At 39.0% G+C, this 21,933-nt stretch overlaps 1 protein-coding gene across 1 annotated transcript in view; it reads right to left on the bottom strand.

Moving 5' to 3' along the window:
* Positions 1-21,933, bottom strand: part of LOC128687922 (pregnancy zone protein) — a 245,182-nt gene that overhangs the window by 43,509 nt on the left and 179,740 nt on the right. The window contains exons 11-12 of the mRNA XM_070085814.1: positions 13,356-13,593; positions 2,424-2,652 (exon numbers count right to left, since the gene is read on the bottom strand). Coding sequence (XP_069941915.1) covers positions 2,424-2,652; positions 13,356-13,593 — 467 coding nt within the window. The remainder of the gene's footprint in view (positions 1-2,423; positions 2,653-13,355; positions 13,594-21,933) is intronic.

Genomic DNA, 21,933 nt, shown 5'->3' with positions numbered 1-21,933 from the left:
ATTTGTGATCACTTTCCCCAAGCTCATCATTAACCTCAAGATTATTAATTAGTGACTCTCTGTTGGCAAGAACCAAGTCAAGCAGATTGTTTCCTCTAGTTGGTTCTGTCATAACCTGTTCTGAAAAGCAATCCTGAATCGTATCAAGAAAGTCACTAGACTCAAGATTTCCTGTCATATTGTTCCAATCAGTTTGTCTAAAGTTAGAATCTCCCATTATCACAACATTTTCATATCTAGATGCCTTATGAATTTCGTCCCATAACAGCTTACTGCACTCCCTATCAAGGTTTGGGGGGCCTATAAATCACACCCAAAATTAATTTGTCACGTCCCTCGAGAAACTGTAGCCAAACAGATTCTGTGTTCGATGTTTCTAATCTTGTATCATGTCTAAGACAACAATTTAAATTTTCTCTCACATACATCGCCACTCCACCACCCTTCCGGTTGACCCTATCAGTGTGGAATAGTTTATAACCCTGTATGTTGCATTCAGAAGGCATTTCTCTATCTTTCAGGTTGAACCAGGTCTCTGTTATGCCAATAATATCTATATTACCTGCACTTGCAAATAATCTTAGTTCATCTATCTTATTTCTTAGACTCCTACTATTTATATAGTAAACCTTCATGGAGCTAGTCACTCGTTGCCCTCTCTCTCTTTGTTTGTTGATCAATTGATTTGCCATTACTAGCAACTTTATTTTGAATATTGTCTTTTAAACATATCCCTGAGGTATCCTGGTAATAACTGCTGTTTTAAACCCTAATACTGCAGCCTGATTGTTTCCCACAAACACCCATACCTCTATAATCTATCAGTTTAAATTCCTAGACAGGTCATCAATTACCCTCTCAATCGAATTGGCTAATGCAACCACTCCATCCCCAGAGAGATGAACCCCGTCCCATGCATACATATCACGTTTGCCGTAGAATAGGTCCCAGTTATCAATGAATGGGATTGCAAGTTCCTTGCAGTACCTGTCTAACCAGCAATTTATACCAATTGCTCTAGACATCCATCCATTGCCCACTCCCTTTCTAGGCAAGATGCTACATATGACCGGGATCCCTGACTTAGACCTAACTACTTCTATGGCTGACCTGTACTTATCCAGCAGTTCCTCTCTCTCCTGCTCTTCCCAATGTCATTACCCCCAGCACTAAGACAGAAAATGGGCTTGTTCCCATTATCTGCCATAATATTATCCAATCTGCTGACCAACATCAGCTCCAGGAAGGCACACTCTCTGTCTGACTTTTCTCTCTCTGTTACAAAATGCAAGGTCCATATATCTTACCTGAGAATCGCCTACTATTAAAATATTCTTACCTTCATCAGCAGAGGAATCAGTGGTACCTTCATCCTCACTAATCACTGAAGTACACTCGTCTTGGAGAACAGAGAATTGATTTCCTACCTTCACATCTTCTCTATTAACTCTCATCTTTTTTCTTCCTGAACTGTGAACCACTTTCCACTTAAAGCGGATGCCACTATCACTGCTGGTGAACATTTCCTCCGTACCAGCTAAATCCATCTCACACTCACTCCCAAACTCACATATGCGAAGCTTCAGCCTCCTATATTCCTCATGAAGAAGAAGTAGAACCTCCTTCTTCAACACTTGAGCCTGAGATTCTAAAACACTACAACAATTCATGGTGCTTGGTAACAGCCCACGCTAACTCCCATGAGCTTAGGCAGGTATGACCACACGTGATCTCTACGGCCCCTAAAGTTTCTACTCAAGAACACAGAGTAAAAATAAACCGTTCTTTCTTTTTCACTGGTTAGTAATCATAATTGTGTCATATATATATATATATATATATATATATATATATATATATATATATATATATATATATATATATATATATATATATGTATATATATATATATATATATATATATATATATATATATATATATATATATATATATATATATATATATATATATATATATATATACATACACATACATATTTTCTTTCTTTTAACGCACCGGCCGTATCCCACCGAGGCAGGGTGGCCCAAAAAAGAAAAACAAAAGTTTCTCTTTTTAAATTTTGTAATTTATACAGGAGAAGGGGTTATATATATATTTCAAGGATATGTAATTTATATTTTTAAGCTTTGCCAAAAATATATAAACAATCTATTGAAAATTGATAACAAAGTTATCATAACGCATTTAAATGTTCAAACTTTGGCGGAAGTTGACTTCGAGGAATTAACTGGATCAGCCGTATATTAGCTACCTTAAGTATTTGTTAAGTAGATAATTAAAGGCATTAATCACCTTAGATAAATGATAAGTAGAATTTTATAGGTATTAGCTGTCTCAGGTACTAGATAAGTAGATAATTACAAGTAGTGAATGTAGCAAACAGTTAACAGTAAATACGTACAGGTATTGCCTGATTCAAGTAGTTGAAGATGGACATCTTGACGGGAAGGATCTCGCCTCTCTTGACAGTGGGTGGAAGGGTGAGGTCGAGGAAGAAGGGCGTGAAGGTAATGATGGACTTCCTCTGGGAAAGTCCCACGCCCTTCTCTGGGTGTGCACACACAGCCTTGCCCACCCACTGAGTGATGGTGTCTGGCACTGTCAGGTCTTGACTGCTCACACCAGAAGACCTGTCCACCGTAAACTACTTAGCCACAAATGTTACTACATTTATTATAATTAAATAAACGTTCTAAGTTAAACCAGAAAGGGATAACATAGTATGAATTTAAGGTGTTCTGGTACACTGCGTTGATAAAACGTTTATATTTACAGTATTTTGTTCAGCTCATGAAGTGATGGTCAAAAGAAGACTGTATTCCTTTCAATGTAGCTGAGAGTTTTGCGTATTTGTTAGCCAAAAATCTTGAACGATGATATATCAAGGTTCGTTATTACGAAGTAATGATAGCAAGAATACTTTGACTGTCCCTAAGCTTCGTAGTAAGTGAGACAGAGGCCTCTGAGGCACGGCCTATGTGAGTGGTTTAAACGCGGTCACGTGACTAAGGCTTGGCCAGGGAGTCTGCTTATAAATAGTACATAACGTATGTATATATAAATAAATAAATATATATATATATATATATATATATATATATATATATATATATATATATATATATATATATATATATATATATATATATATATATATATATATATATATATATGTCGTGCCGAATATGTAAAACTGGTCAATTAGCAAGAACTCATTTAAAATTAAGTCCTTTCTAAAATTTTCTCTTATACGTTTAAAGATATATTTTTTCAGTAATGTTAATGTAAATTTTTTTAATTTTGCTCCAAAAGAATCTTAGAAAACTTACCTAACCTTATTATAACAAGAACAATTTATTTTAGCCTAACCCAACTAAATATATTTTAGATTTGTTTACAATAATTTAATACTAAACAAACACAGTGAAATATATTTTTTTCGTTAGGTTCAGAATGATTTTGGCGAAATTATTGCATACACAAATTTTCACTTGTCCTATATGGCAAGATGAGCGTTGCTATTTAAGCCAAGATCGCAAGTTCTGCCTATTCGGCACGACATATATTATTATTATTTTTATCACACTGGCCGATTCCCACCAAGGCAGGGTGGCCCGAAAAAGAAAAACTTTCCCCATCATTCACTCCATCACTGTCTTGCCAGAAGGGTGCTTTACACTACAGTTTTTAAACTGCAACATTAACACCCCTCCTTCAGAGTGCAGGCACTGTACTTCCCATCTCCAGGACTCAAGTCCGGCCTGCCGGTTTCCCTGAATCCCTTCATAAATGTTACTTTGCTCACACTCCAACAGCACGTCAAGTATTAAAAACCATTTGTCTCCATTCACTCCTATCAAACACGCTCCTGCATGCCTGCTGGAAGTCCAAGCCCCTCGCACACAAAACCTCCTTTACCCCCTCCCTCCAACCTTTCCTAGGCCGACCCCTACCCCGCCTTCCTTCCACTACAGACTGATACACTCTTGAAGTCATTCTGTTTCGCTCCATTCTCTCTACATGTCCGAACCACCTCAACAACCCTCCCTCAGTCCTCTGGACAACAGTTTTGGTAATCCCGCACCTCCTCCTAACTTTCAAACTACGAATTCTCTGCATTATATTCACACCACACATTGCCCTCAGACATGACATCTCCACTGCCTCCAGCCTTCTCCTCGCTGCAACATTCATCACCCACGCTTCACACCCATATAAGAGCGTTGGTAAAACTATACTCTCATACATTCCCCTCTTTGCCTCCAAGGACAAAGTTCTTTGTCTCCACAGACTCCTAAGTGCACCACTCACTCTTTTTCCCTCATCAATTCTATGATTCACCTCATCTTTCATAGATCCATCCGCTGACACGTCCACTCCCAAATATCTGAATACGTTCACCTCCTCCATACTCTCTCCCGCGCGGGCGGGCGCGCGGGCGCGCGGGCGCGCGGGGCGGGGGTCGCGAAGGGGGGGTCGTGGGGCGGGGGTACTGGTTGGGGGGGTCAAGGGTGAGGTAGTCTCGAGGGCGAGGTCAAGGTCAAAACCGGAAGTAACACCTAGGTGTGAAAAGGTGACCCTCCAGCTGCTGGTCCTAGACCGGATACCTCGCTCAGTGGAAGGCCCAACCGGAAGTTCCTCGCTCTGTGGAAGGCCCAAACCGGAAGTTCCTCGCCCAGGGAAAGGCCCAACCGGAAGTTCCTCCCCCAGTGGAAAAATCGACTACTAATATATATATATATATATATATATATATATATATATATATATATATATATATATATATATATATATATATATATATAAATATATATATATATATATATATATATATATATATATATATATATATATATATATATATATATATATATATATATATATATATATATATATATGAGAACAATTGCAGACGGGCGAACTTAACTATGCAGGACAAGCCACAGAAGGTGGATATCTTTAGCTCAAGTACTTTCACACTTCTCAGTGCGTCATCAGGGGCTGTGAAATGCTGAAAGGGAGCAACCAAAGCAGGGAGAGAGGTCTCAGAGTAGCGTTGGTGTCTCCAGCCAGGGTCTAAGGGTAACCCTGGCCGGTGACACCTACGCTACTCTGAGACCTCTCTCCCTGCTTTGGTTGCTCACTTGCAACATTGCACAGTTCCTGATGACGCACTGAGAAGTGTGAAAGTACTTGAGGTAAAGGTTTCCACCCTCGCCCCCGTGGCTTGTCATGCATATATACATATATATATAATATATATATATATATATATATATATATATATATATATATATATATATATATATATATATATATATATATATATATATATATATATCAACAACAACACTGCACTAGCCAAGGACTCGAACCCATGCTGCTTTGGCCTGCCTCATGGCAGGCCAAAGCAGCATAGGGTCGAGTCCTTGGCTAGCGCAGTGTTGTTATTGATCAATACCGCCCAGGGAGGTACTACGGTCCTGCCAAGTGAGTGTAAAATGAAAGCCTGAAATTGTTTTACATTATGGTAGGATTGCTGGTGTCTTTCGTCAGTCTGATAAATATGCAAGATTACAGGTGTGTCTTGCTACTTCTACTTACACTTAGGTCACACTACACAAACATGTACATGTTTATCTATACACACTCATCTGAGTTTTCTTTAATTTTACCTTAATAGTTCTTGTTTCTTATTACTTTTCCTTTTATATCCATGGGGAAGTGGATTAAGAATCTTTCCTCCGTAAGCTATGCGTGTTGTAAAAGTCAACTAAAATGCCGGGAACAATGGGCTAGTAACCCCTTTTCCTGTAATAATTACTAAAAAGAATAAGACAATTTTCAAAGTGGGAAGTCTGAATGTGCGTGGATGTTGTGCGAACGATAGGAAAGTGATGATTGTGGATGTTATGAATGAGAAGAAGCTGGTTGTCCTGGCTTTAAGTGAAACAAAGCTGAAGGGAGTGGGAGAGATTCATTGGAGAGGAATAAATGGGATTAGGTCAGGGGTTTCAAATAGAGTTAGAGCTAAAGGAGTATCAATAATGTTGAAGGAAAAGAGGGAGTATAAATGTATTAATTCAAGGATTATGTGGAATAAAATAAAGGTTGGATGTGAAAAGTGGGTTAGAGTAAGCATATATGCACCTGGAGAAGAGAGAAGTGTAGAGGAGAGAGATTTTGGGAAATGTTGAGTGAATGCATGGGGAGTTTTGAACCAAGTGTGAGAGTACTTGTGGTTGGGGATTTCAATGCTAAAGTGGGTAAAAATGTTGTGGAGGGAGTAGCTGGTAAATTTGGGGTGCCAGGGATAAATGAAAATGGGGAGCCTTTAATTGAGCTATTTGTAGGAAGAGGTTTGGTAATAAGTAATACATATTTTATGAAGATGAGGATAAACAAATATACAAGGTATGATATAGCACGTAATGAAAGTAGTTTGCTAGATTATGTAATGGTGGATAGAAGGTTGATGGGTAGGCTCCAGGATATACACGTTTATAGAGGGGCAACTGATATATCGGATCATTATCAAGTTCTAGCTGCACTTAGAGTAAGACGGAGATGGGAAAAGAGGAAAATGACAACAAGTAAAAGAGAGGTGAAAGAGTATAAACCAAGGGAGGAGGAAGTTCGGGTGAGATATAAGCAACTATTGGCAGAAAGGTGGGCTAGTACAAGTATGAGTAGTGGGGAGGGGGTTGAAGAGGGTTGGAATAGTTTTAAAAATGCAGTATTAGAATGTGGGGCAGACGTTTGTGGTTATAGGAGGGAGGGTGCATGAAGAAAGAGGAGTGATTGGTGGAATGATGAAGTAAAGGGTGTGATAAAAGAGAAAAAGATTGCTTATGTGAGGTTTTTACAAAGCAGAAGTGCTATAAGAAGAGTAGAGTATATGGAGAGTATAAGAAAGGTGAAGAGAGTGGTGAGAGAGTGCAAAAGGACAGCAGATGATAGAGTGGGAGAGACACTGTCAGCAAATTTTTATGAAAATAAGATAAAATTTTGGAGTTAAACAAGTTAAGAAAGCCTACGGAACAAATGGATTTGTCAGTTAAAAACAAAGTAGGAGAGTTAGTAGATGGGGAGATAGAGGTTTTGGGTAGATGGCGAGAATACTTTGAGGAACTTTTAAATGTCGACTAAGAAAGGGAGGCGGTAATTTCATGCACTGGCCAGGGATGTATACCATTTTTTAGGAGTAAAGAAGAGCAGGATGTAAGTGTGGGGGAGGTGCGTGAGGCATCACGTAGAATGAAACGGGGTAAAGCAGCTGGAACTGACGGGATCGTGACAGAAATGTTAAAAGCAACGGGGGAGGATGTAGTGTTGGAGTGGTTGGTATTTTTGTTTAATAAATGTATGAAAGACGGGAAGGTACCTAGGGATTGGCGGAGAGCGTGTATAGTCCCTTATATAAAGGGAAGGGGTACAAAAGTGATTGTAAAAATTATAGAGGAATTAGTTTACCGAGTATACCAGGAAAAGTGTACGGTAGGGTTATAATTGAAAGAATTAAAGGTAAGACAGAATGTAGGATTGCGGATGAGCAAGAAGGTTTCAGAGTGGGTAGGGGATGTGTAGATCAGGTGTTTACATTGAAGCATAAATGTAAACAGTATTTAGATAAGGGTAGGGAATTTTTTATTGCATTTATGGATTTAGAAAAGGCATATGATAGAGTGGATAGGGGAGCAATGTGGCAGATGTTGCAAGTATATGGAATAGGTGGTTCGTTACTAAATGCTGTAAAGAGTTTTTATGAGAATAATGAGCCTCAGGTTAGGGTGTGTAGAAGAGAGGGAGATTACTTCCCGGTAAAAGTAGGTCTTAGACAGGGATGTGTAATGTCACCATGGTTGTTTAAAATATTTATAGAATGAATGGTAAAAGAAGTAAATGCTAGGGTGTTCGGGAGAGGGGTGGGATTAAATTATGAGGAATCAAATACAAAATGGGAATTGACACAGTTGCTTTTTGCTGATGATACTGTGCTTATGGGAGATTATAAAGAAAAATTGCAGAGGTTAGTCGACGAATTTGGGAGTGTGTGTAAAGGTAGAAAGTTGAAAGTGAACATAGAAAAGAGTAAGGTGATGAGGGTATCAAATGATTTAGATAAAGAAAAATTGGGTATCAAATTGGGGAGGAGGAGTATGGAAGAAGTGATTGTTTTCAGATATTTGGAAGTTGATGTATCAGCAGATGGATTTATGAAGGATGAGGTTAATCATAGAATTGATGAGGTAAGAAAGTTGAGTGGTGCATTGAGGTATATGTGGAGACAAAGAACGTTATCTATGGAGGCAAAGAAGGGAATGTATGAAAGTATAGTGGTACCAACACTCTTATATGGGTGTGAAGCTTGAGTTGTAAATGCTGCAGCAAGGAGGTAGTTGGAGACAGTGGAGATGTCCTGTCTAAGGGCAATATGTGGTGTAAATATTATGCAGAAAATTCGGAGTGTGGAAATTAGGAGAAGGTGTGGAGTTAATAAAAGTATTAGTCAAAGGGCTGAAGAGGGGTTGTTGAGGTGGTTTGGTCATTTAGAGAGAATGGATCAAAGTAGAATGACGTGGAGAGCATATAAATCTGTAGGGGAAGGAAGGCGGGGTAGGGGTCGTCCTCGACAAGGTTGGAGGGAGGGGGTAAAGAAGGATTTGTGGGCTATGGGCTTGGACTTCCAGCAAGCATGTGTGAGCGTGTTCGAAGTGAATGGAGAAGAATGGTATTTGGGACCTGACGTGCTGTTGGAGTGTGAGCAGGGTAATATTTTGTGAAGGGATTCAGGGAAACCGGTTATTTTACATAGCCGGACTTGAGTCCTGGAAATGGGAAGTACAATGCCTGCACTATGAAGGAGGGGTTTAAGATATTGGCAGTTTGGAGGGATATGTTGTGTAACTTTATACGTATATACTACTAAACTGTTGTATTCTGAGCACCTCTGCAAAAACAGTGATAATGTGTGAGTGTGGTGAAAGTGTTGAATGATGATGAAAGTATTTTCTTTTAGGGGATTTTCTTTCTTTTTGGGTCACCCTGCCTCGGTGGGAGACGGCCGGTTTGTTGAAAGAATATACATATATAAATATTTATATATATATATATATATATATATATATATATATATATATATATATATATATATATATATATATCCAGGTCCTTCGTGTTGCATATATATATATATATTCCCATAGGATGTTTTCACTTGGTGTGCACGTCATATATATATATTTATATATATATATATATATATATAGCTTCCCTGGGTGCTTGGTTCCTGCATATATATATATATATATATATATATATATATATATATATATATATATATATATATATATATATATATATATACATTTGTATTAATTTATTTATTTATTTATTTATTTATTAACACATTGGTCGTCTCCCACCAAAACAGGGTGGTCCGAAAATTAAAAGAGTCGTGATCATTCAATCCATCACTGTCTTGGCAGAGAAGTGCTTACTCTACAGTTAGAAAGCTGCAACATTAACACCCCTCCTTCAGAGTGTAGGCACAGTACTTCTCATCTCCAGGGCTCAATCTTGGCCTGCCGGTTTCCCTGAATCCCTTCATAAATGTTACCTTGCTCACACTCCAACAGCACGCCAAGTCCTTAAAACCATTTGATTCCATTCGCTTCTAACACACTCATGCTTGCTGGAAGTCCAAGCCCCTCGCACACAAAATCCCCTTACTCCCCCTCCCGCCTTCCCTGCACTACAGATTTATACACTTTCGAAGTCATTATATTTTGTTCCAGCTTCTCTACATGTCCGAACCACCTTAAACGCTCCTCAGCCCTCTGGATAATAGTTCTGGTAATCTCACACCTCCTAAATTCCAAACAACCAATTATCTGCATTATATTCACATCACACATTGCCCTCCAGCCTTCTCCCTGTTGCAACATTCACCTCTCATGCTTCACATCCATATAAGAGCGTTGGTATGACTATACTCTCATACATTCCCCTCTTTGCTTCCATGGACAAAGTTCTTTGTCTCCACAGAATCCTAAGTGCGCCACTCCTTCTCGTCATCAACGTAGTCTTTCCTATATTCACTTTAATTTTTTTCTTTTACAAACGCTACCAAACTCATCCACTAACCTCTGCGAACTCTCTTCAGATTCTCCCAAAAGCACAGTGTCCTCAGCAAAGAGCAACAGTGACAACTCCCCCTTTGTGTTCGATTCTTTATCTTCTAATCCCACACCTCTTGCCAAGACCCGAGAATTCACTTCTCTTACAACCCCCATCTATAAATACATTGAATAACCACAGAGGCATCAATCATCTTTGTCTAAGGCTTACTTTTATTTATCTCCTACATACTCTAACCTGAGCCTCACTATCCTTGTAAAACCTCTTTAATGTTTTCAGTAGCCCACCTTCTATTCCAATCATTTGCAGTATCTTCCACATTGCCCCCCTATCCACCCTGTCATACGGCTATTCCAAATCCATAAATGCCACAAAAAAACCTTTTTACCCTTTTCTATACACTGTTCACCTATATGTTTCACTGTAAACACTTGGTCTACATACCCCCTACCCTTCCTAAAGCCTCCTTATTCATCTGCTCTCCTACTCTCCGTCTTACTCTTAATTCTTTCAATAATAACTTCACCGTACACTTTACCAGGTATACTCAACAGATTTATTCCCCAATATTTTTTGCACTCTCTGTTGTCCCCTTTGCTTTTATACAAAGGATTATGCACGTTTTCTGCCAATCCGGAGGTATCTTACTTTCTTCTATACATTTATTAAATAAAAGCACCAACCACTCCGAAACTATATCACCACCTGCTTTTAACATTTCTATCTTTATCCCCTCTATTCCTGTTGCCTTACCCCTTACATTTTACCCACTGTCCCACGAACTTCCCCTTCACACTCACAACTGGCTCTTCCTTATTCATGTTAACGACATATCTCTTACATCACTGTTAAACATAAAATTTTTAATGTGAAGATTGTAGCTCCTCTAAAGTATTAATAACGAAAAAGTTTCTTAGAAAAGTTTAAACTATATTTGACGGCCCTTTTCACCGGCATTCATTGGTGCTCAGAATATCTTGGATCAACTAATTCCCTGTTATATAACAAAAACCATGCATACCAATACCATAATTATTACAAAGGTAAAATCATAGGCAAAACATTAGAAAATGGTTTATCACTAGGCTCACCTGGTTATGAACGTTATCTTTCTATGTTACCTCGTAGGTTCCTCCATCATTTGTACACCTAGCAAAGACTTGCAGGTTATACATAAAAGTGATTAAAGAGGAATATTTTTCTGTAGGTATTATGGATTCTCCAGTATGGAGTCTACAGAGGTCCTCATGAGGGATACTTCTGAGGCCTCAGAGTTGAGATGTTCACTGCTATTATCTTGGTACTTGACCATACAATATCTGAATGCTGATTAATAAGAAAACAATTCGAAGGCATTTAAACCCCGTTTGAATGCGGAATTGACATTTGATTTGAACTGTGTTTATACGATATGATTCCCAGATATGATTCTCGACTGTTGGCTTCATGACGCCGCGCGTCTTAATATATCGCCACTGGCTCTGATTAATTACGAATTTTTGCTCCTACGTTCATTAACTGTTCATTTTCTTTTAGGAAACTAAAAGTAAAATTAAATGTAACATATCTACCGTAAATTTCAAAGCGTACTGGGAACATCAGGTTAGGTAAAATTATAATGGATTTAATTAACTGGCTGGAACAATAATTACATCACCTTCCTATTACATCCGACCGCACGAAACTTTTTTATAAATTCCTTAATTAGTGACGTACATACGGCCTTTCATTATGCATATAAGATTACCCAAAATATTGAGGTAATAAATGTTACTCTGATATAAACCACTTTAATTAATAATAATGTTTAATAACGAAAATCACAAGTATAATGATTCTCAAGTGATTCCCACCATAATACACAGCGGAAATTTGAACGTTCACTGTGTTTCATGCTGGTCGAGCAGAGTTATTTAAAAAAAATATAAAACATTTATATACATATATATATATATATATATATATATATATATATATATATATATATATATATATATATATATATATATATATATGTATGTAGGTAGTAGGTTGGTAGACAGCAACCGCCCAGGGAGGTACTACCGTCCTGCCAAGTGAGTGTAAAACGTAAGCCTGTAATTGTTTTACACGATGGTAGGATTGCTGGTGTTTTTTCTGTCTCATAAACATGCAAGGTTTCAGGTACGTCTTGCTACTTCTGCTTACACTTAGGTCACACTACACATACATGTACAAGCATATGTATACACACCCCTCTGGGTTTTCTTCTATTTTCTTACTAGCTCTTGTTCTTGTTTATTTCCTCTTATCTCCATGGGGAAGTGGAACAGAATTCTTCCTCCGTAAGCTATGCGTGTTGTAAGAGGCGACTAAAATGCCAGGAGCAAGGGGCTAGTAACCCCTTCTCCTGTATATATTACTAAATATGAAAGGAGAAACTTTTGTTTTTCCTTTTGGGCCACCCCACCTCGGTGGGATACGGCTGGTGTGTTGAAAGAAATGAATATATATGTATATATATATATATATATATAATATATATATATATATATATATATATATATATATATATATATATATATATATATATATATATGCAAAACAACCACTCTGAAAGAATAGAGAAATTCTCTATTCTTTCAGAGTGGTTGTTTTGCATATTTTGAAATCACCTGTTTACTGTGATCTTATTGCATATATATATATATATATATATATATATATATATATATATATATATATATATATATATATATATATATATATATATATATATATATATAAGAATAATTTTACTGTGAATAGGAAACACCAAAGTAATTTATATATATAGTGAAATTCAGTAACTGTAGTTGAATATGTCGTAATTTATGTGGATTTAATGGCATGAGACATGACTTGCAACCAATTTATAACATGTATGAGTTTGGTCTCATGCAAAATATCGGGTACGTGGCAGGAGGTTAACTAGCATTCATTTCATGAGACAAGTGATGTGAACTACAATTAGAAGAGATCAGTTATTAGACAGTGTGTATCTGGAAAAGATTTGCTAGGAAACATGACAAGCAAAACCCGACTGTCAGTGCAAACAGTACGCTATTCGAATTTTAAATGAAATATGAACACTGGAAAAAATTTTCTCTTCGATTCTCATTCGCAAACTTCAGAGTTTTCCAGAAAAGACAGAATTTAAAAGTGGAAGTCTTACGGGAGAACGACGATGTCCCACAGCCAAGTCTCGGGAAAGTTGGTCCTTGGAGCGTCTGTCTGTGCATCACTACCTTCCTGCTGACTAACACTTGTGTCTGTGGTTATTGATTCAGGAATGAAGGGTGTAAGAGGATGAGAGATCTGAGGTCTTCCCAGGACAGAAGGACCAGGAGGACCAGGATGACCAAGAACACCACCAGCTAAACTAAAACTCCCCGATATGTGGTGGTAATGCACTGGAAAAGGCAATATATCATTAATGAATTCATTACTTTATTCATATTCGAACTTAAGAACCCAAACAATTAAGCATTGGCAAAGGCAATGAAAATGTAACACCCTTACATTGTTTCTTAATTAAATCTTTAAAGCAAAAATTAAACCAATATCCACGTCCATAAAGCATTAACATTAATAATAACATTAATAATAACATTAATAATAATATTACCAATAATAATAATAATAATAATAAATAATAATAATAATAATAATAATAATAATAATAATAATAATAATAATAATAATAATAAATAATAATAATAATAATAATAATAATAATAATAATAATAATAATAATAAAATATAGCAAGGAATTCAGTATGTCAATTTTCTAAGTTTCGTTTAGAAAAGAAAATTATACTAGGACCAATACCGGCCAAAATAAACCTAAACGTATGTATCAAATTAAGTTTTATTAAGAGAACATTATGTTGCTTTAACCAAGTATAACCCAATAAATCAAATACTGCTATTTATTGCTCATCAGAAGAGTCATCCTCTAGTTAATAACTAGATACCAATTTGATTAGAAAAATTGACATTAAAATTATCACAAAATAAAAGCAAACTTTTTATTATTCATTGTGGGAAATTCACCAGTTAGTGCCTAGAATCCAACAAAATGTGCACCTACACTGTCTAAAGTGAAGACATTTTTCAGACATTTCATGACGACTCAGCCATTATAGACTGATGCTCTTCACAAATGTTTTACTTTTATCAGAGTATATGGGTTCAAAATATTTGTTTACATACATTAATACATACACTCATGAAATACACATATGCACATACAAATATGTAAAAAGAACTCATACAAATATGCAAACACATATTAAGAATACACATGCACATATATACATATGCAGACATACATAAGTACAAATATATATAGAAAGATCGCAGTCAGCAGGATTCGAAACTACTACTGAGGACGATCAAGATTCTCAGGCATCAATCTAGTCCACTCGGCCACACAAATGCCACAGACTGGGCAGCCTGGTTCACAAGCAATGGGCTGGGAAAGAAACATAGTCCAGTGCATTAATAAGGCGTCATGAGTTTTCGCCCATTATGAGGCAGGTCAAAGCAGCATGGGTTTGAGTCCTTGGCTAGTCGCAGTGTTGTTATTGATCAATACCACTCGTTCTTGGGCACAATAATATAAAATAATGCTCGTTGTACTAGTACACCAAACAGGGACTAAAATGAAATTAGCCTAGAGTCATCCACACCATCGTGTGTCATTGGGTAGCGAGTACAACATCTAGTTCCGCTGGATGCGTTACTCTTAAGGATTGTATGGTCCAGTGGATTAAGGAGTTACGAGTTTTCGCCCACCATGAGGTAGGCCAAAGCACCATGGGTTTGAGTCCTTGGCTAGTCGCAGTGTTGTTATATATATATACAGTCGACCCTCAACTAACGGCGGCATTAAGTAATGGGAATTTCGTCTAACGGCGCTTTTTGCTGTAGAAAATGTGCCTTAACCAATGGCGTAAAACTTAACCAACGACATTTGTCTGGAACGTGTCGATGTCCCCGGAGCACGGCCTGAGTGGACCCAGCCACTCCAAGAGTCAGTGTGCCATTGTTTACAAGCTGTTGCGGTCGGTTTCCACGTGTGCCTCCCATATATTTTGGATAATTCCACTATCTCTACTGTTTGTAACCTCTAAATAAGCCACCATGGGTCCCAAGAGAGCTTCTGGTGCCAAGCCTGTGTTAAAAAGACTGTGAATTACGATGGAAATGAAGTCCTTCTGGAAGGGGATTGTCCTTCCAGGCAACAGACAATTCTGAATTTCTCCTGCTGCTGGCACATCACTCATCAACAACTCCATAATAACGGTAAGTGGCATTTAATTATTGTTTATTATGCATGTCCCATTCCTTTCCATATAAGGAAATATATATTTCAGGTAAAAAAAAATTTAGACTTTGGGGTGTCAGGAACGGATTAATTCTATTTCCATTATTTCCTATGGGGAAAATTAACTCGACTAACGGCAAGCCCTCTGCTCTGAGAAAACTGTACTCCTCATCGATGTACGCAGCACTTTTGTAACACACAGAGACTTCAGATAAATAAGTATTGGCGCCTAGCCAAAGCTAGGTGATGTGTCCTTTTTCTTGGAGCACCCACCCTGTCATAAGTTATTTCATCAAATGCTGCCAAATGCATGAATTTTGAAAGAAATCTTTGAATGCTTTACAATTCACAAATTGTCGAAAATATTTTCAATTATTATGCCTCAGTCCAAAGCACGATTCGAACCTGAGCAATCTGCATCAAAGTATACAGTACTTATGCTACACAGCCAGACCCCGGATAACTTCGGCAAGGCACTCGCACTTATTTATCTGGAATTTGGTTGTGAGTCAAAAGTAAGCTGTACTTAACGGTGTCTACCTGGAAACCCTCTACACCGTCGTGTTCTAGACCACTGCACAACCATCTACACCCGTGATGCTCTAGATCACTGTATCACCATCTACACCCATGATTCTCTAGATCAGTGCAACACCATCTACACCCATGATGCTCTAAATCTCTGCATCACCATCTACACCCATGATTCTCTAGATCATAGTAACACCATCTACACCATGATGCTCTAGATCACTGTACTACCATCTACACCATGATGCTCTAGTTCACTGTAACACCATCTACACACAATGTTCTAGATCTCTGTATCACCATCTACACCCATGATGCTCTAGATCACTGTAACACCAGCCAGTGTACCAGTTTTCATTATCCTCGTGAGTAGTACTGTATACATCTTAACTATTGCCATGGCAATATGCATGGCTATAGTTAACATGTGTATGTTTACATTCATGTAGGCCCCGTGTTATTCACTAATTTCTGCAAGAGAGCCACGTCGGTTAAACACATTGATTGAGAGAGCCGCAGCTACTGCAAGTTAGCGTAACTCAACTAAATTAAGTAGTACTGAGCTGCTAGTGAAATATAGTAAATGAGAAAAATTAGACATGGTAATATTAGCCTGCATATCTTGTTATTGGCGGCTCGCGAGCCGCGCAATAACATTTTTAAAGGTGTGTGTGAATGTGTATATGTTTTTTTGTATGTGCTTTTGCATGTGTGTGTATGCATATGTGTATGCATGTGTATGTATATGTGTATGCATGTGTATGTATGTATGTATGTAATTATGTATGTATGTACGTATGTAGGTAGGTATTTATGTGCATATGTACACAACATTTTTTTATGTATGCATGTATGCATACCTGAATGTGTATATTCGTGTTTATATTCATTCATGTACATGTATGTGTGTCCATCATCACTAGTAATTATACCACCACCATCTGGATCACTATCATCATCATCGCCACAACACTACTGTCTCCACCAACCTGACCACTATCACCATCATGTGTCTGTGTATATATGTGAATCTATAACCAATAACACTGTTACTCAAGTACACGACGATTCATGAAATCTTTAAACCGATATAAAGAGCATCTTTACAGCAATTTCGGTCTAATTTATTTAGGGAATTCTCTCTATATATTACTGAGCAGATTGTACCTGCACATGTCAACTGCCTCCTGGAACCATTCTGCAAGATGGTGACAACCTATGGACTAGAGTTTCCTTGGTTTCCCTTGTGCCTATCATTTTCCCAAGTGTTACTCAGTTAATTTCAATTAATTTTGGTGTTGAAGCCTTTATTTTTACAATTGTTATCTATTACAAAATTTGCTGGATGTTGCGCCCCCTGAACTGGACATTTTAAAATTTATTTTGTTGTTTTATGTTCATTCAGTTGGGACCCTTATTAATATTAAAGATTGCTATAGAGTAACCTGAATAACTGAAATAGAATCAAATCCATCCTCTTGTTACGAAACCAGAAACAGGACAGCAGCTAGAGGGGCATCAATTCGTTGACCCTCCAGCTTGCTCTGGAGACGTCTGTTTTAGAAGAAACTTTTTTGTAACACTGGATCCTTGTCTGTTAATATCAATGAGAGAGGTACACCAAAAAAACCCAGTGAACTTGAGCCATGAAGTGGTTGCAGGCGACAAATATGTCCAGATTGACAACAAGTCAGTCGAACAGAAAGAGTCAGGAGACAAGAGACTTTTTGAAGAAAAAGTAAAGGATCACGTCAAATTATTTTCTGTTGATGTTTAGCTGGTCTAAAGAGCCAATGACAATGCTGTGGAGTGAGGTGGGGAACACTGAGTGGTGCTGTTCGTGTCTCAGAACAAAGTGTTTCAAGGATATACAGTATATTTGTGATTTTTCATCAATTCCATTAAGTGTCCTTGACAGAATTTGGTCAAGGAGTAGCAACATAATAGTGCTGTAGGTCTCAAAGTCTGCATCTACGCTATCCAACTCATTGGCCATTTCTTCTGCAGTGGTGGTTTCATCAGTGGTAGCTGCATCAGTGGTGGGTTCATTGGTGACTAGAGTGGCTACTTGATCATACTGAGTGTTTGAGGGAATTTGAGGTCTGGAATCTTTATTTATGGAAGGTTGTTGAGACGGAATATGTCATTAGCAACCTTAGTGAAGCTGTCTGGATTGGCTGCATTTTACATGAGAGAGAAGAAAAGGCAAATAAGTATGTTTAGGAAGGTCCATCTCGAAACAGACATTAAGATTATTTCTGGCGCAGTAGTAGTGAGAGAATGTTAAGCTACTTGTACAATCTACTTGAAGTTATTGGTGATGTTGTGTTTCTTGTGGTCCTCAAGCTTCTTCCTATTATTTCCACAATTAGCTGCAACGATTTCATGTCACTCTTGCAGTTGAGGCTCCCTTTGGCTGAATGATCAAACCAGAGTCCTTGTCGCTGGAACCGTTATTACCGCATTCGGCGATGTGGTGGTATCACTCTGGGTCAAAGTACCTTGGGTAGATATGGTTATTGGAGACGCAAAGACGTTCGTTGGGAGCTTACGAGGCCACGGACACCTCGATGAAACTAACGTTGAGCATTGAGAAGGAGTGGCGAATCTTCGTCATCTCGTCTACGGTGGTTCATTCATTCTGGTCCTCGATGATCCAGCCTCTCAAACAAACACTGGCTCTTTTTTCCTCAGAATCGGGGAAGAAACTACTTCAAACTTTCGATCTTTGAGTGCCTTCGTAGCTTGAGTAGTGACGATCTTGTCCACATCATCGTCACTGAAGGAGTCGGCGATGAAGGCATCTTTAGTCGTGATCAAGTTCGACAATTTCACATGCAATGTTCTTCAGTATGACGGTAGTGGTCTAATCCTCTCTTTTTATCAAACCTGAATGCCCCTGCTGATGCATCGCATTAAATGAATAACAAAAATTGTGTTGGATTCTACGCATTATGTAGAGAATGGATTTTATCGTCGCTTCAAATTTTTGCTGTTTTTGGTTGTGTAAGTTTTAATATACTGATAGTATTGTTCAAACTGATTTCTGTGAAATACCTGGAAAGTGTCTCTATTGATCAGGTATAAGCAACAGTATTTGTTTTTGTTAGGTTATCTTAAAGGTATATCTACATATTATTCCTATAATGTTAATAACATCTGTGTGCTCTCAAGACTATTGTTAAAAACTTCAAATGCTTACTACTAGCTTATTACTTAAACTTTAAATACTAGCTAGTCAGTCTTTTCTAGAGAACAGGTTGGATTAATTTTGGCCAGTGTGAATCCAATTTTGTCTTCTTTTTTAGAAGAAATTGTGAAATGCTGCATTCTATACGATAATTTCTGAGCGCCTCATCCAAATGGCTTAAACTTTTCAATGCAGATAACTTGAACAAGCAACTTCTGAGCAGATTCAAACCCAATGATAGTTTAGTATGGGATATTAATCTCTCCGAAATATAAAGACAATACGTCTTCAGTTTAGCATCAATGTGAAGATTCTTATTATAAATTTGAATAAGATTTATTATTTATTATTTATTATTTATTTGAAGAAACTGGAATATTAGTTTCCGTGTGATTCACTTAAGATCTTCAGCTCAAATATTAAACAGCAATACAAACTAATGTGACACTCTGCACTATTCCTTTCACACTCACTGAAGCACATGAGGCTGGGTTTTACAAAACATGGACATCATTCTTTCATCACACATCATCGGAAATACAATGGTCATTAATTTCGGTAAATGGATTGTGAAAATAGGCTGGGGTAAGTGCGGGCCGGGGAAGTCCCTGGCTTCAAAGTTACGACCAAAATATATTTTTAGCTGTGTATGGCATTAAATTAAAAGAAAAAAATTACCAGAAATTAATTTTTATAGCACACCGATCGTCTCCCACCGAGGTGGGATGACATGAAAAATGAGAAATACTTTCACCATCACTCAGTCCATCACTGTCTTGTCTAATGAGGGGGAGGGAGGTATTGCCCACGAGTGGCGCTATCCAGTAAAATAAAAATCAATAGTATTCGAAATATTAGTTAAGCTTAGAGAAAAATACTCCAAGAATATGACAACATTTTGGTGTAAATCTCATACTTGTTCAAAGTTTTTACAACGAATTAAAGTCAACAGAACATTTCTTAGGATGTCGCCAAAGTTAGTATATCCCCGGTGCTTTTTTTTCTGATTTTTTTATTTTTGATATTTTTCCTCTGATATATTGAAATCACTATCTGGCAACGTTAAAAAGTGGGAGGAGCTGTGACAGACCAAGTGGGAGGAGCTGTGACAGACCAAGTGGGAGGAGCTGTGACAGACCAAGTGGGAGTAGCTGTGACAGACCAAGTGGGAGGAGCTGTGATAGACCAAGTGGGAGGAGCTGTGACAGACCAAGTGGGAGTAGCTGTGACAGACCAAGTGGGAGTAGCTGTGACAGACCAAGTGGGAGGAGCTGTGACAGACCAAGTGGGAGGAGCTGTGACAGACCAAGTGGGAGTAGCTGTGACAGACCAAGTGGGAGTAGCTGTGACAGACCAAGTGGGAGGAGCTGTGACAGACCAAGTGGGAGTAGCTGTGACAGACCAAGTGGGAGTAGCTGTGACAGACCAAGTGGGAGGAACTGTGACAGACCAAGTGGGAGGAGCTGTGACAGACCAAGTGGGAGTAGCTGTGACAGATTAAGTGGGAGGAGCTGTGACAGACAAAGTGGGAGGAGCTGTGACAGACCAAGTGGGAGGAGCTGTGACAGACCAAGTGGGAGTAGCTGTGACAGACCAAGTGGGAGTAGCTGTGACAGACCAAGTGGGAGGAACTGTGACAGACCAAGTGGGAGGAGCTGTGACAGACCAAGTGGGAGGAGCTGTGACAGACCAAGTGGGAGGAGCTGTGACAGACCAAGTGGGAGGAGCAGTGACAGACCAAGTGGTAGGAGCTGTGGCAGACAAAGTGGGAGGAGCTGTGGCAGACCAAGTGGGAGGAGCTGTGACAGACCAAGTGGGAGGAGCTGTGACAGACCAAGTGGGAGGAGCTGTGGCAGACCAAGTGGGAGGAGCTGTGACAGACCAAGTGGGAGGAGCTGTGGCAGACCAAGTGGGAGGAGCTGTGACAGACCAAGTGGGAGGAGCTGTGACAGACCAAGTGCGAGGAGCTGTGACAGACCAAGTGGGAGTAGCTGTGACAGACCAAGTGGGAGGAGCTGTGACAGACCAAGTGGGAGTAGCTGTGACAGACCAAGTGGGAGGAGCTGTGACAGACCAAGTGGGAGGAGCTGTGACAGACCAAGTGGGAGGAGCTGTGACAGACCAAGTGGGAGGAGCTGTGACAGACCAAGTGGGAGGAGCTGTGACAGACCAAGTGGGAGGACAGACCAAGTGTGACAGTGGGAGGAGGAGCCAAGTGGGAGGAGCTGTGACAGACCAGCTGTGACAGACCAAGTTGGAGTAGCTGTGACTGACCAAGTGAGAGGAGCTGTGACAGACCAAGTGGGAGGAGCTGTGACAGACCAAGTGGAAGGAGCTGTAACAGACCAAGTGGGAGGAGCTGTGACAGACCAAGTGGGAGGAGCTGTGACAGACCAAGTGGGAGTAGCTGTGACAGACCAAGTGGGAGGAGCTGTGACAGACGAAGTGGGAGGAGCTGTGACAGACGAAGTGGGAGGAGCTGTGACAGACCAAGTGGGAGGAGCTGTGACAGACCAAGTGGGAGTAGCTGTGACAGACCAAGTGGGAGGAGCTGTGACAGACCAAGTGGGAGTAGCTGTGACAGACCAAGTGGGAGGAGCCGTGACAGACGAAGTGGGAGGAGCTGTGACAGACGAAGTGGGAGGAGCTGTGACAGACCAAGTGGGAGGAGCTGTGACAGACCAAGTGGGAGTAGCTGTG

Source organism: Cherax quadricarinatus, chromosome 1, assembly GCF_038502225.1.
Source record: "Cherax quadricarinatus isolate ZL_2023a chromosome 1, ASM3850222v1, whole genome shotgun sequence".
Taxonomy (NCBI): Eukaryota; Metazoa; Arthropoda; class Malacostraca; order Decapoda; family Parastacidae; genus Cherax; species Cherax quadricarinatus.
The sequence above is the reverse complement of the archived record's forward strand: the minus strand, read 5'-3'. Positions and strand labels throughout refer to the sequence as shown.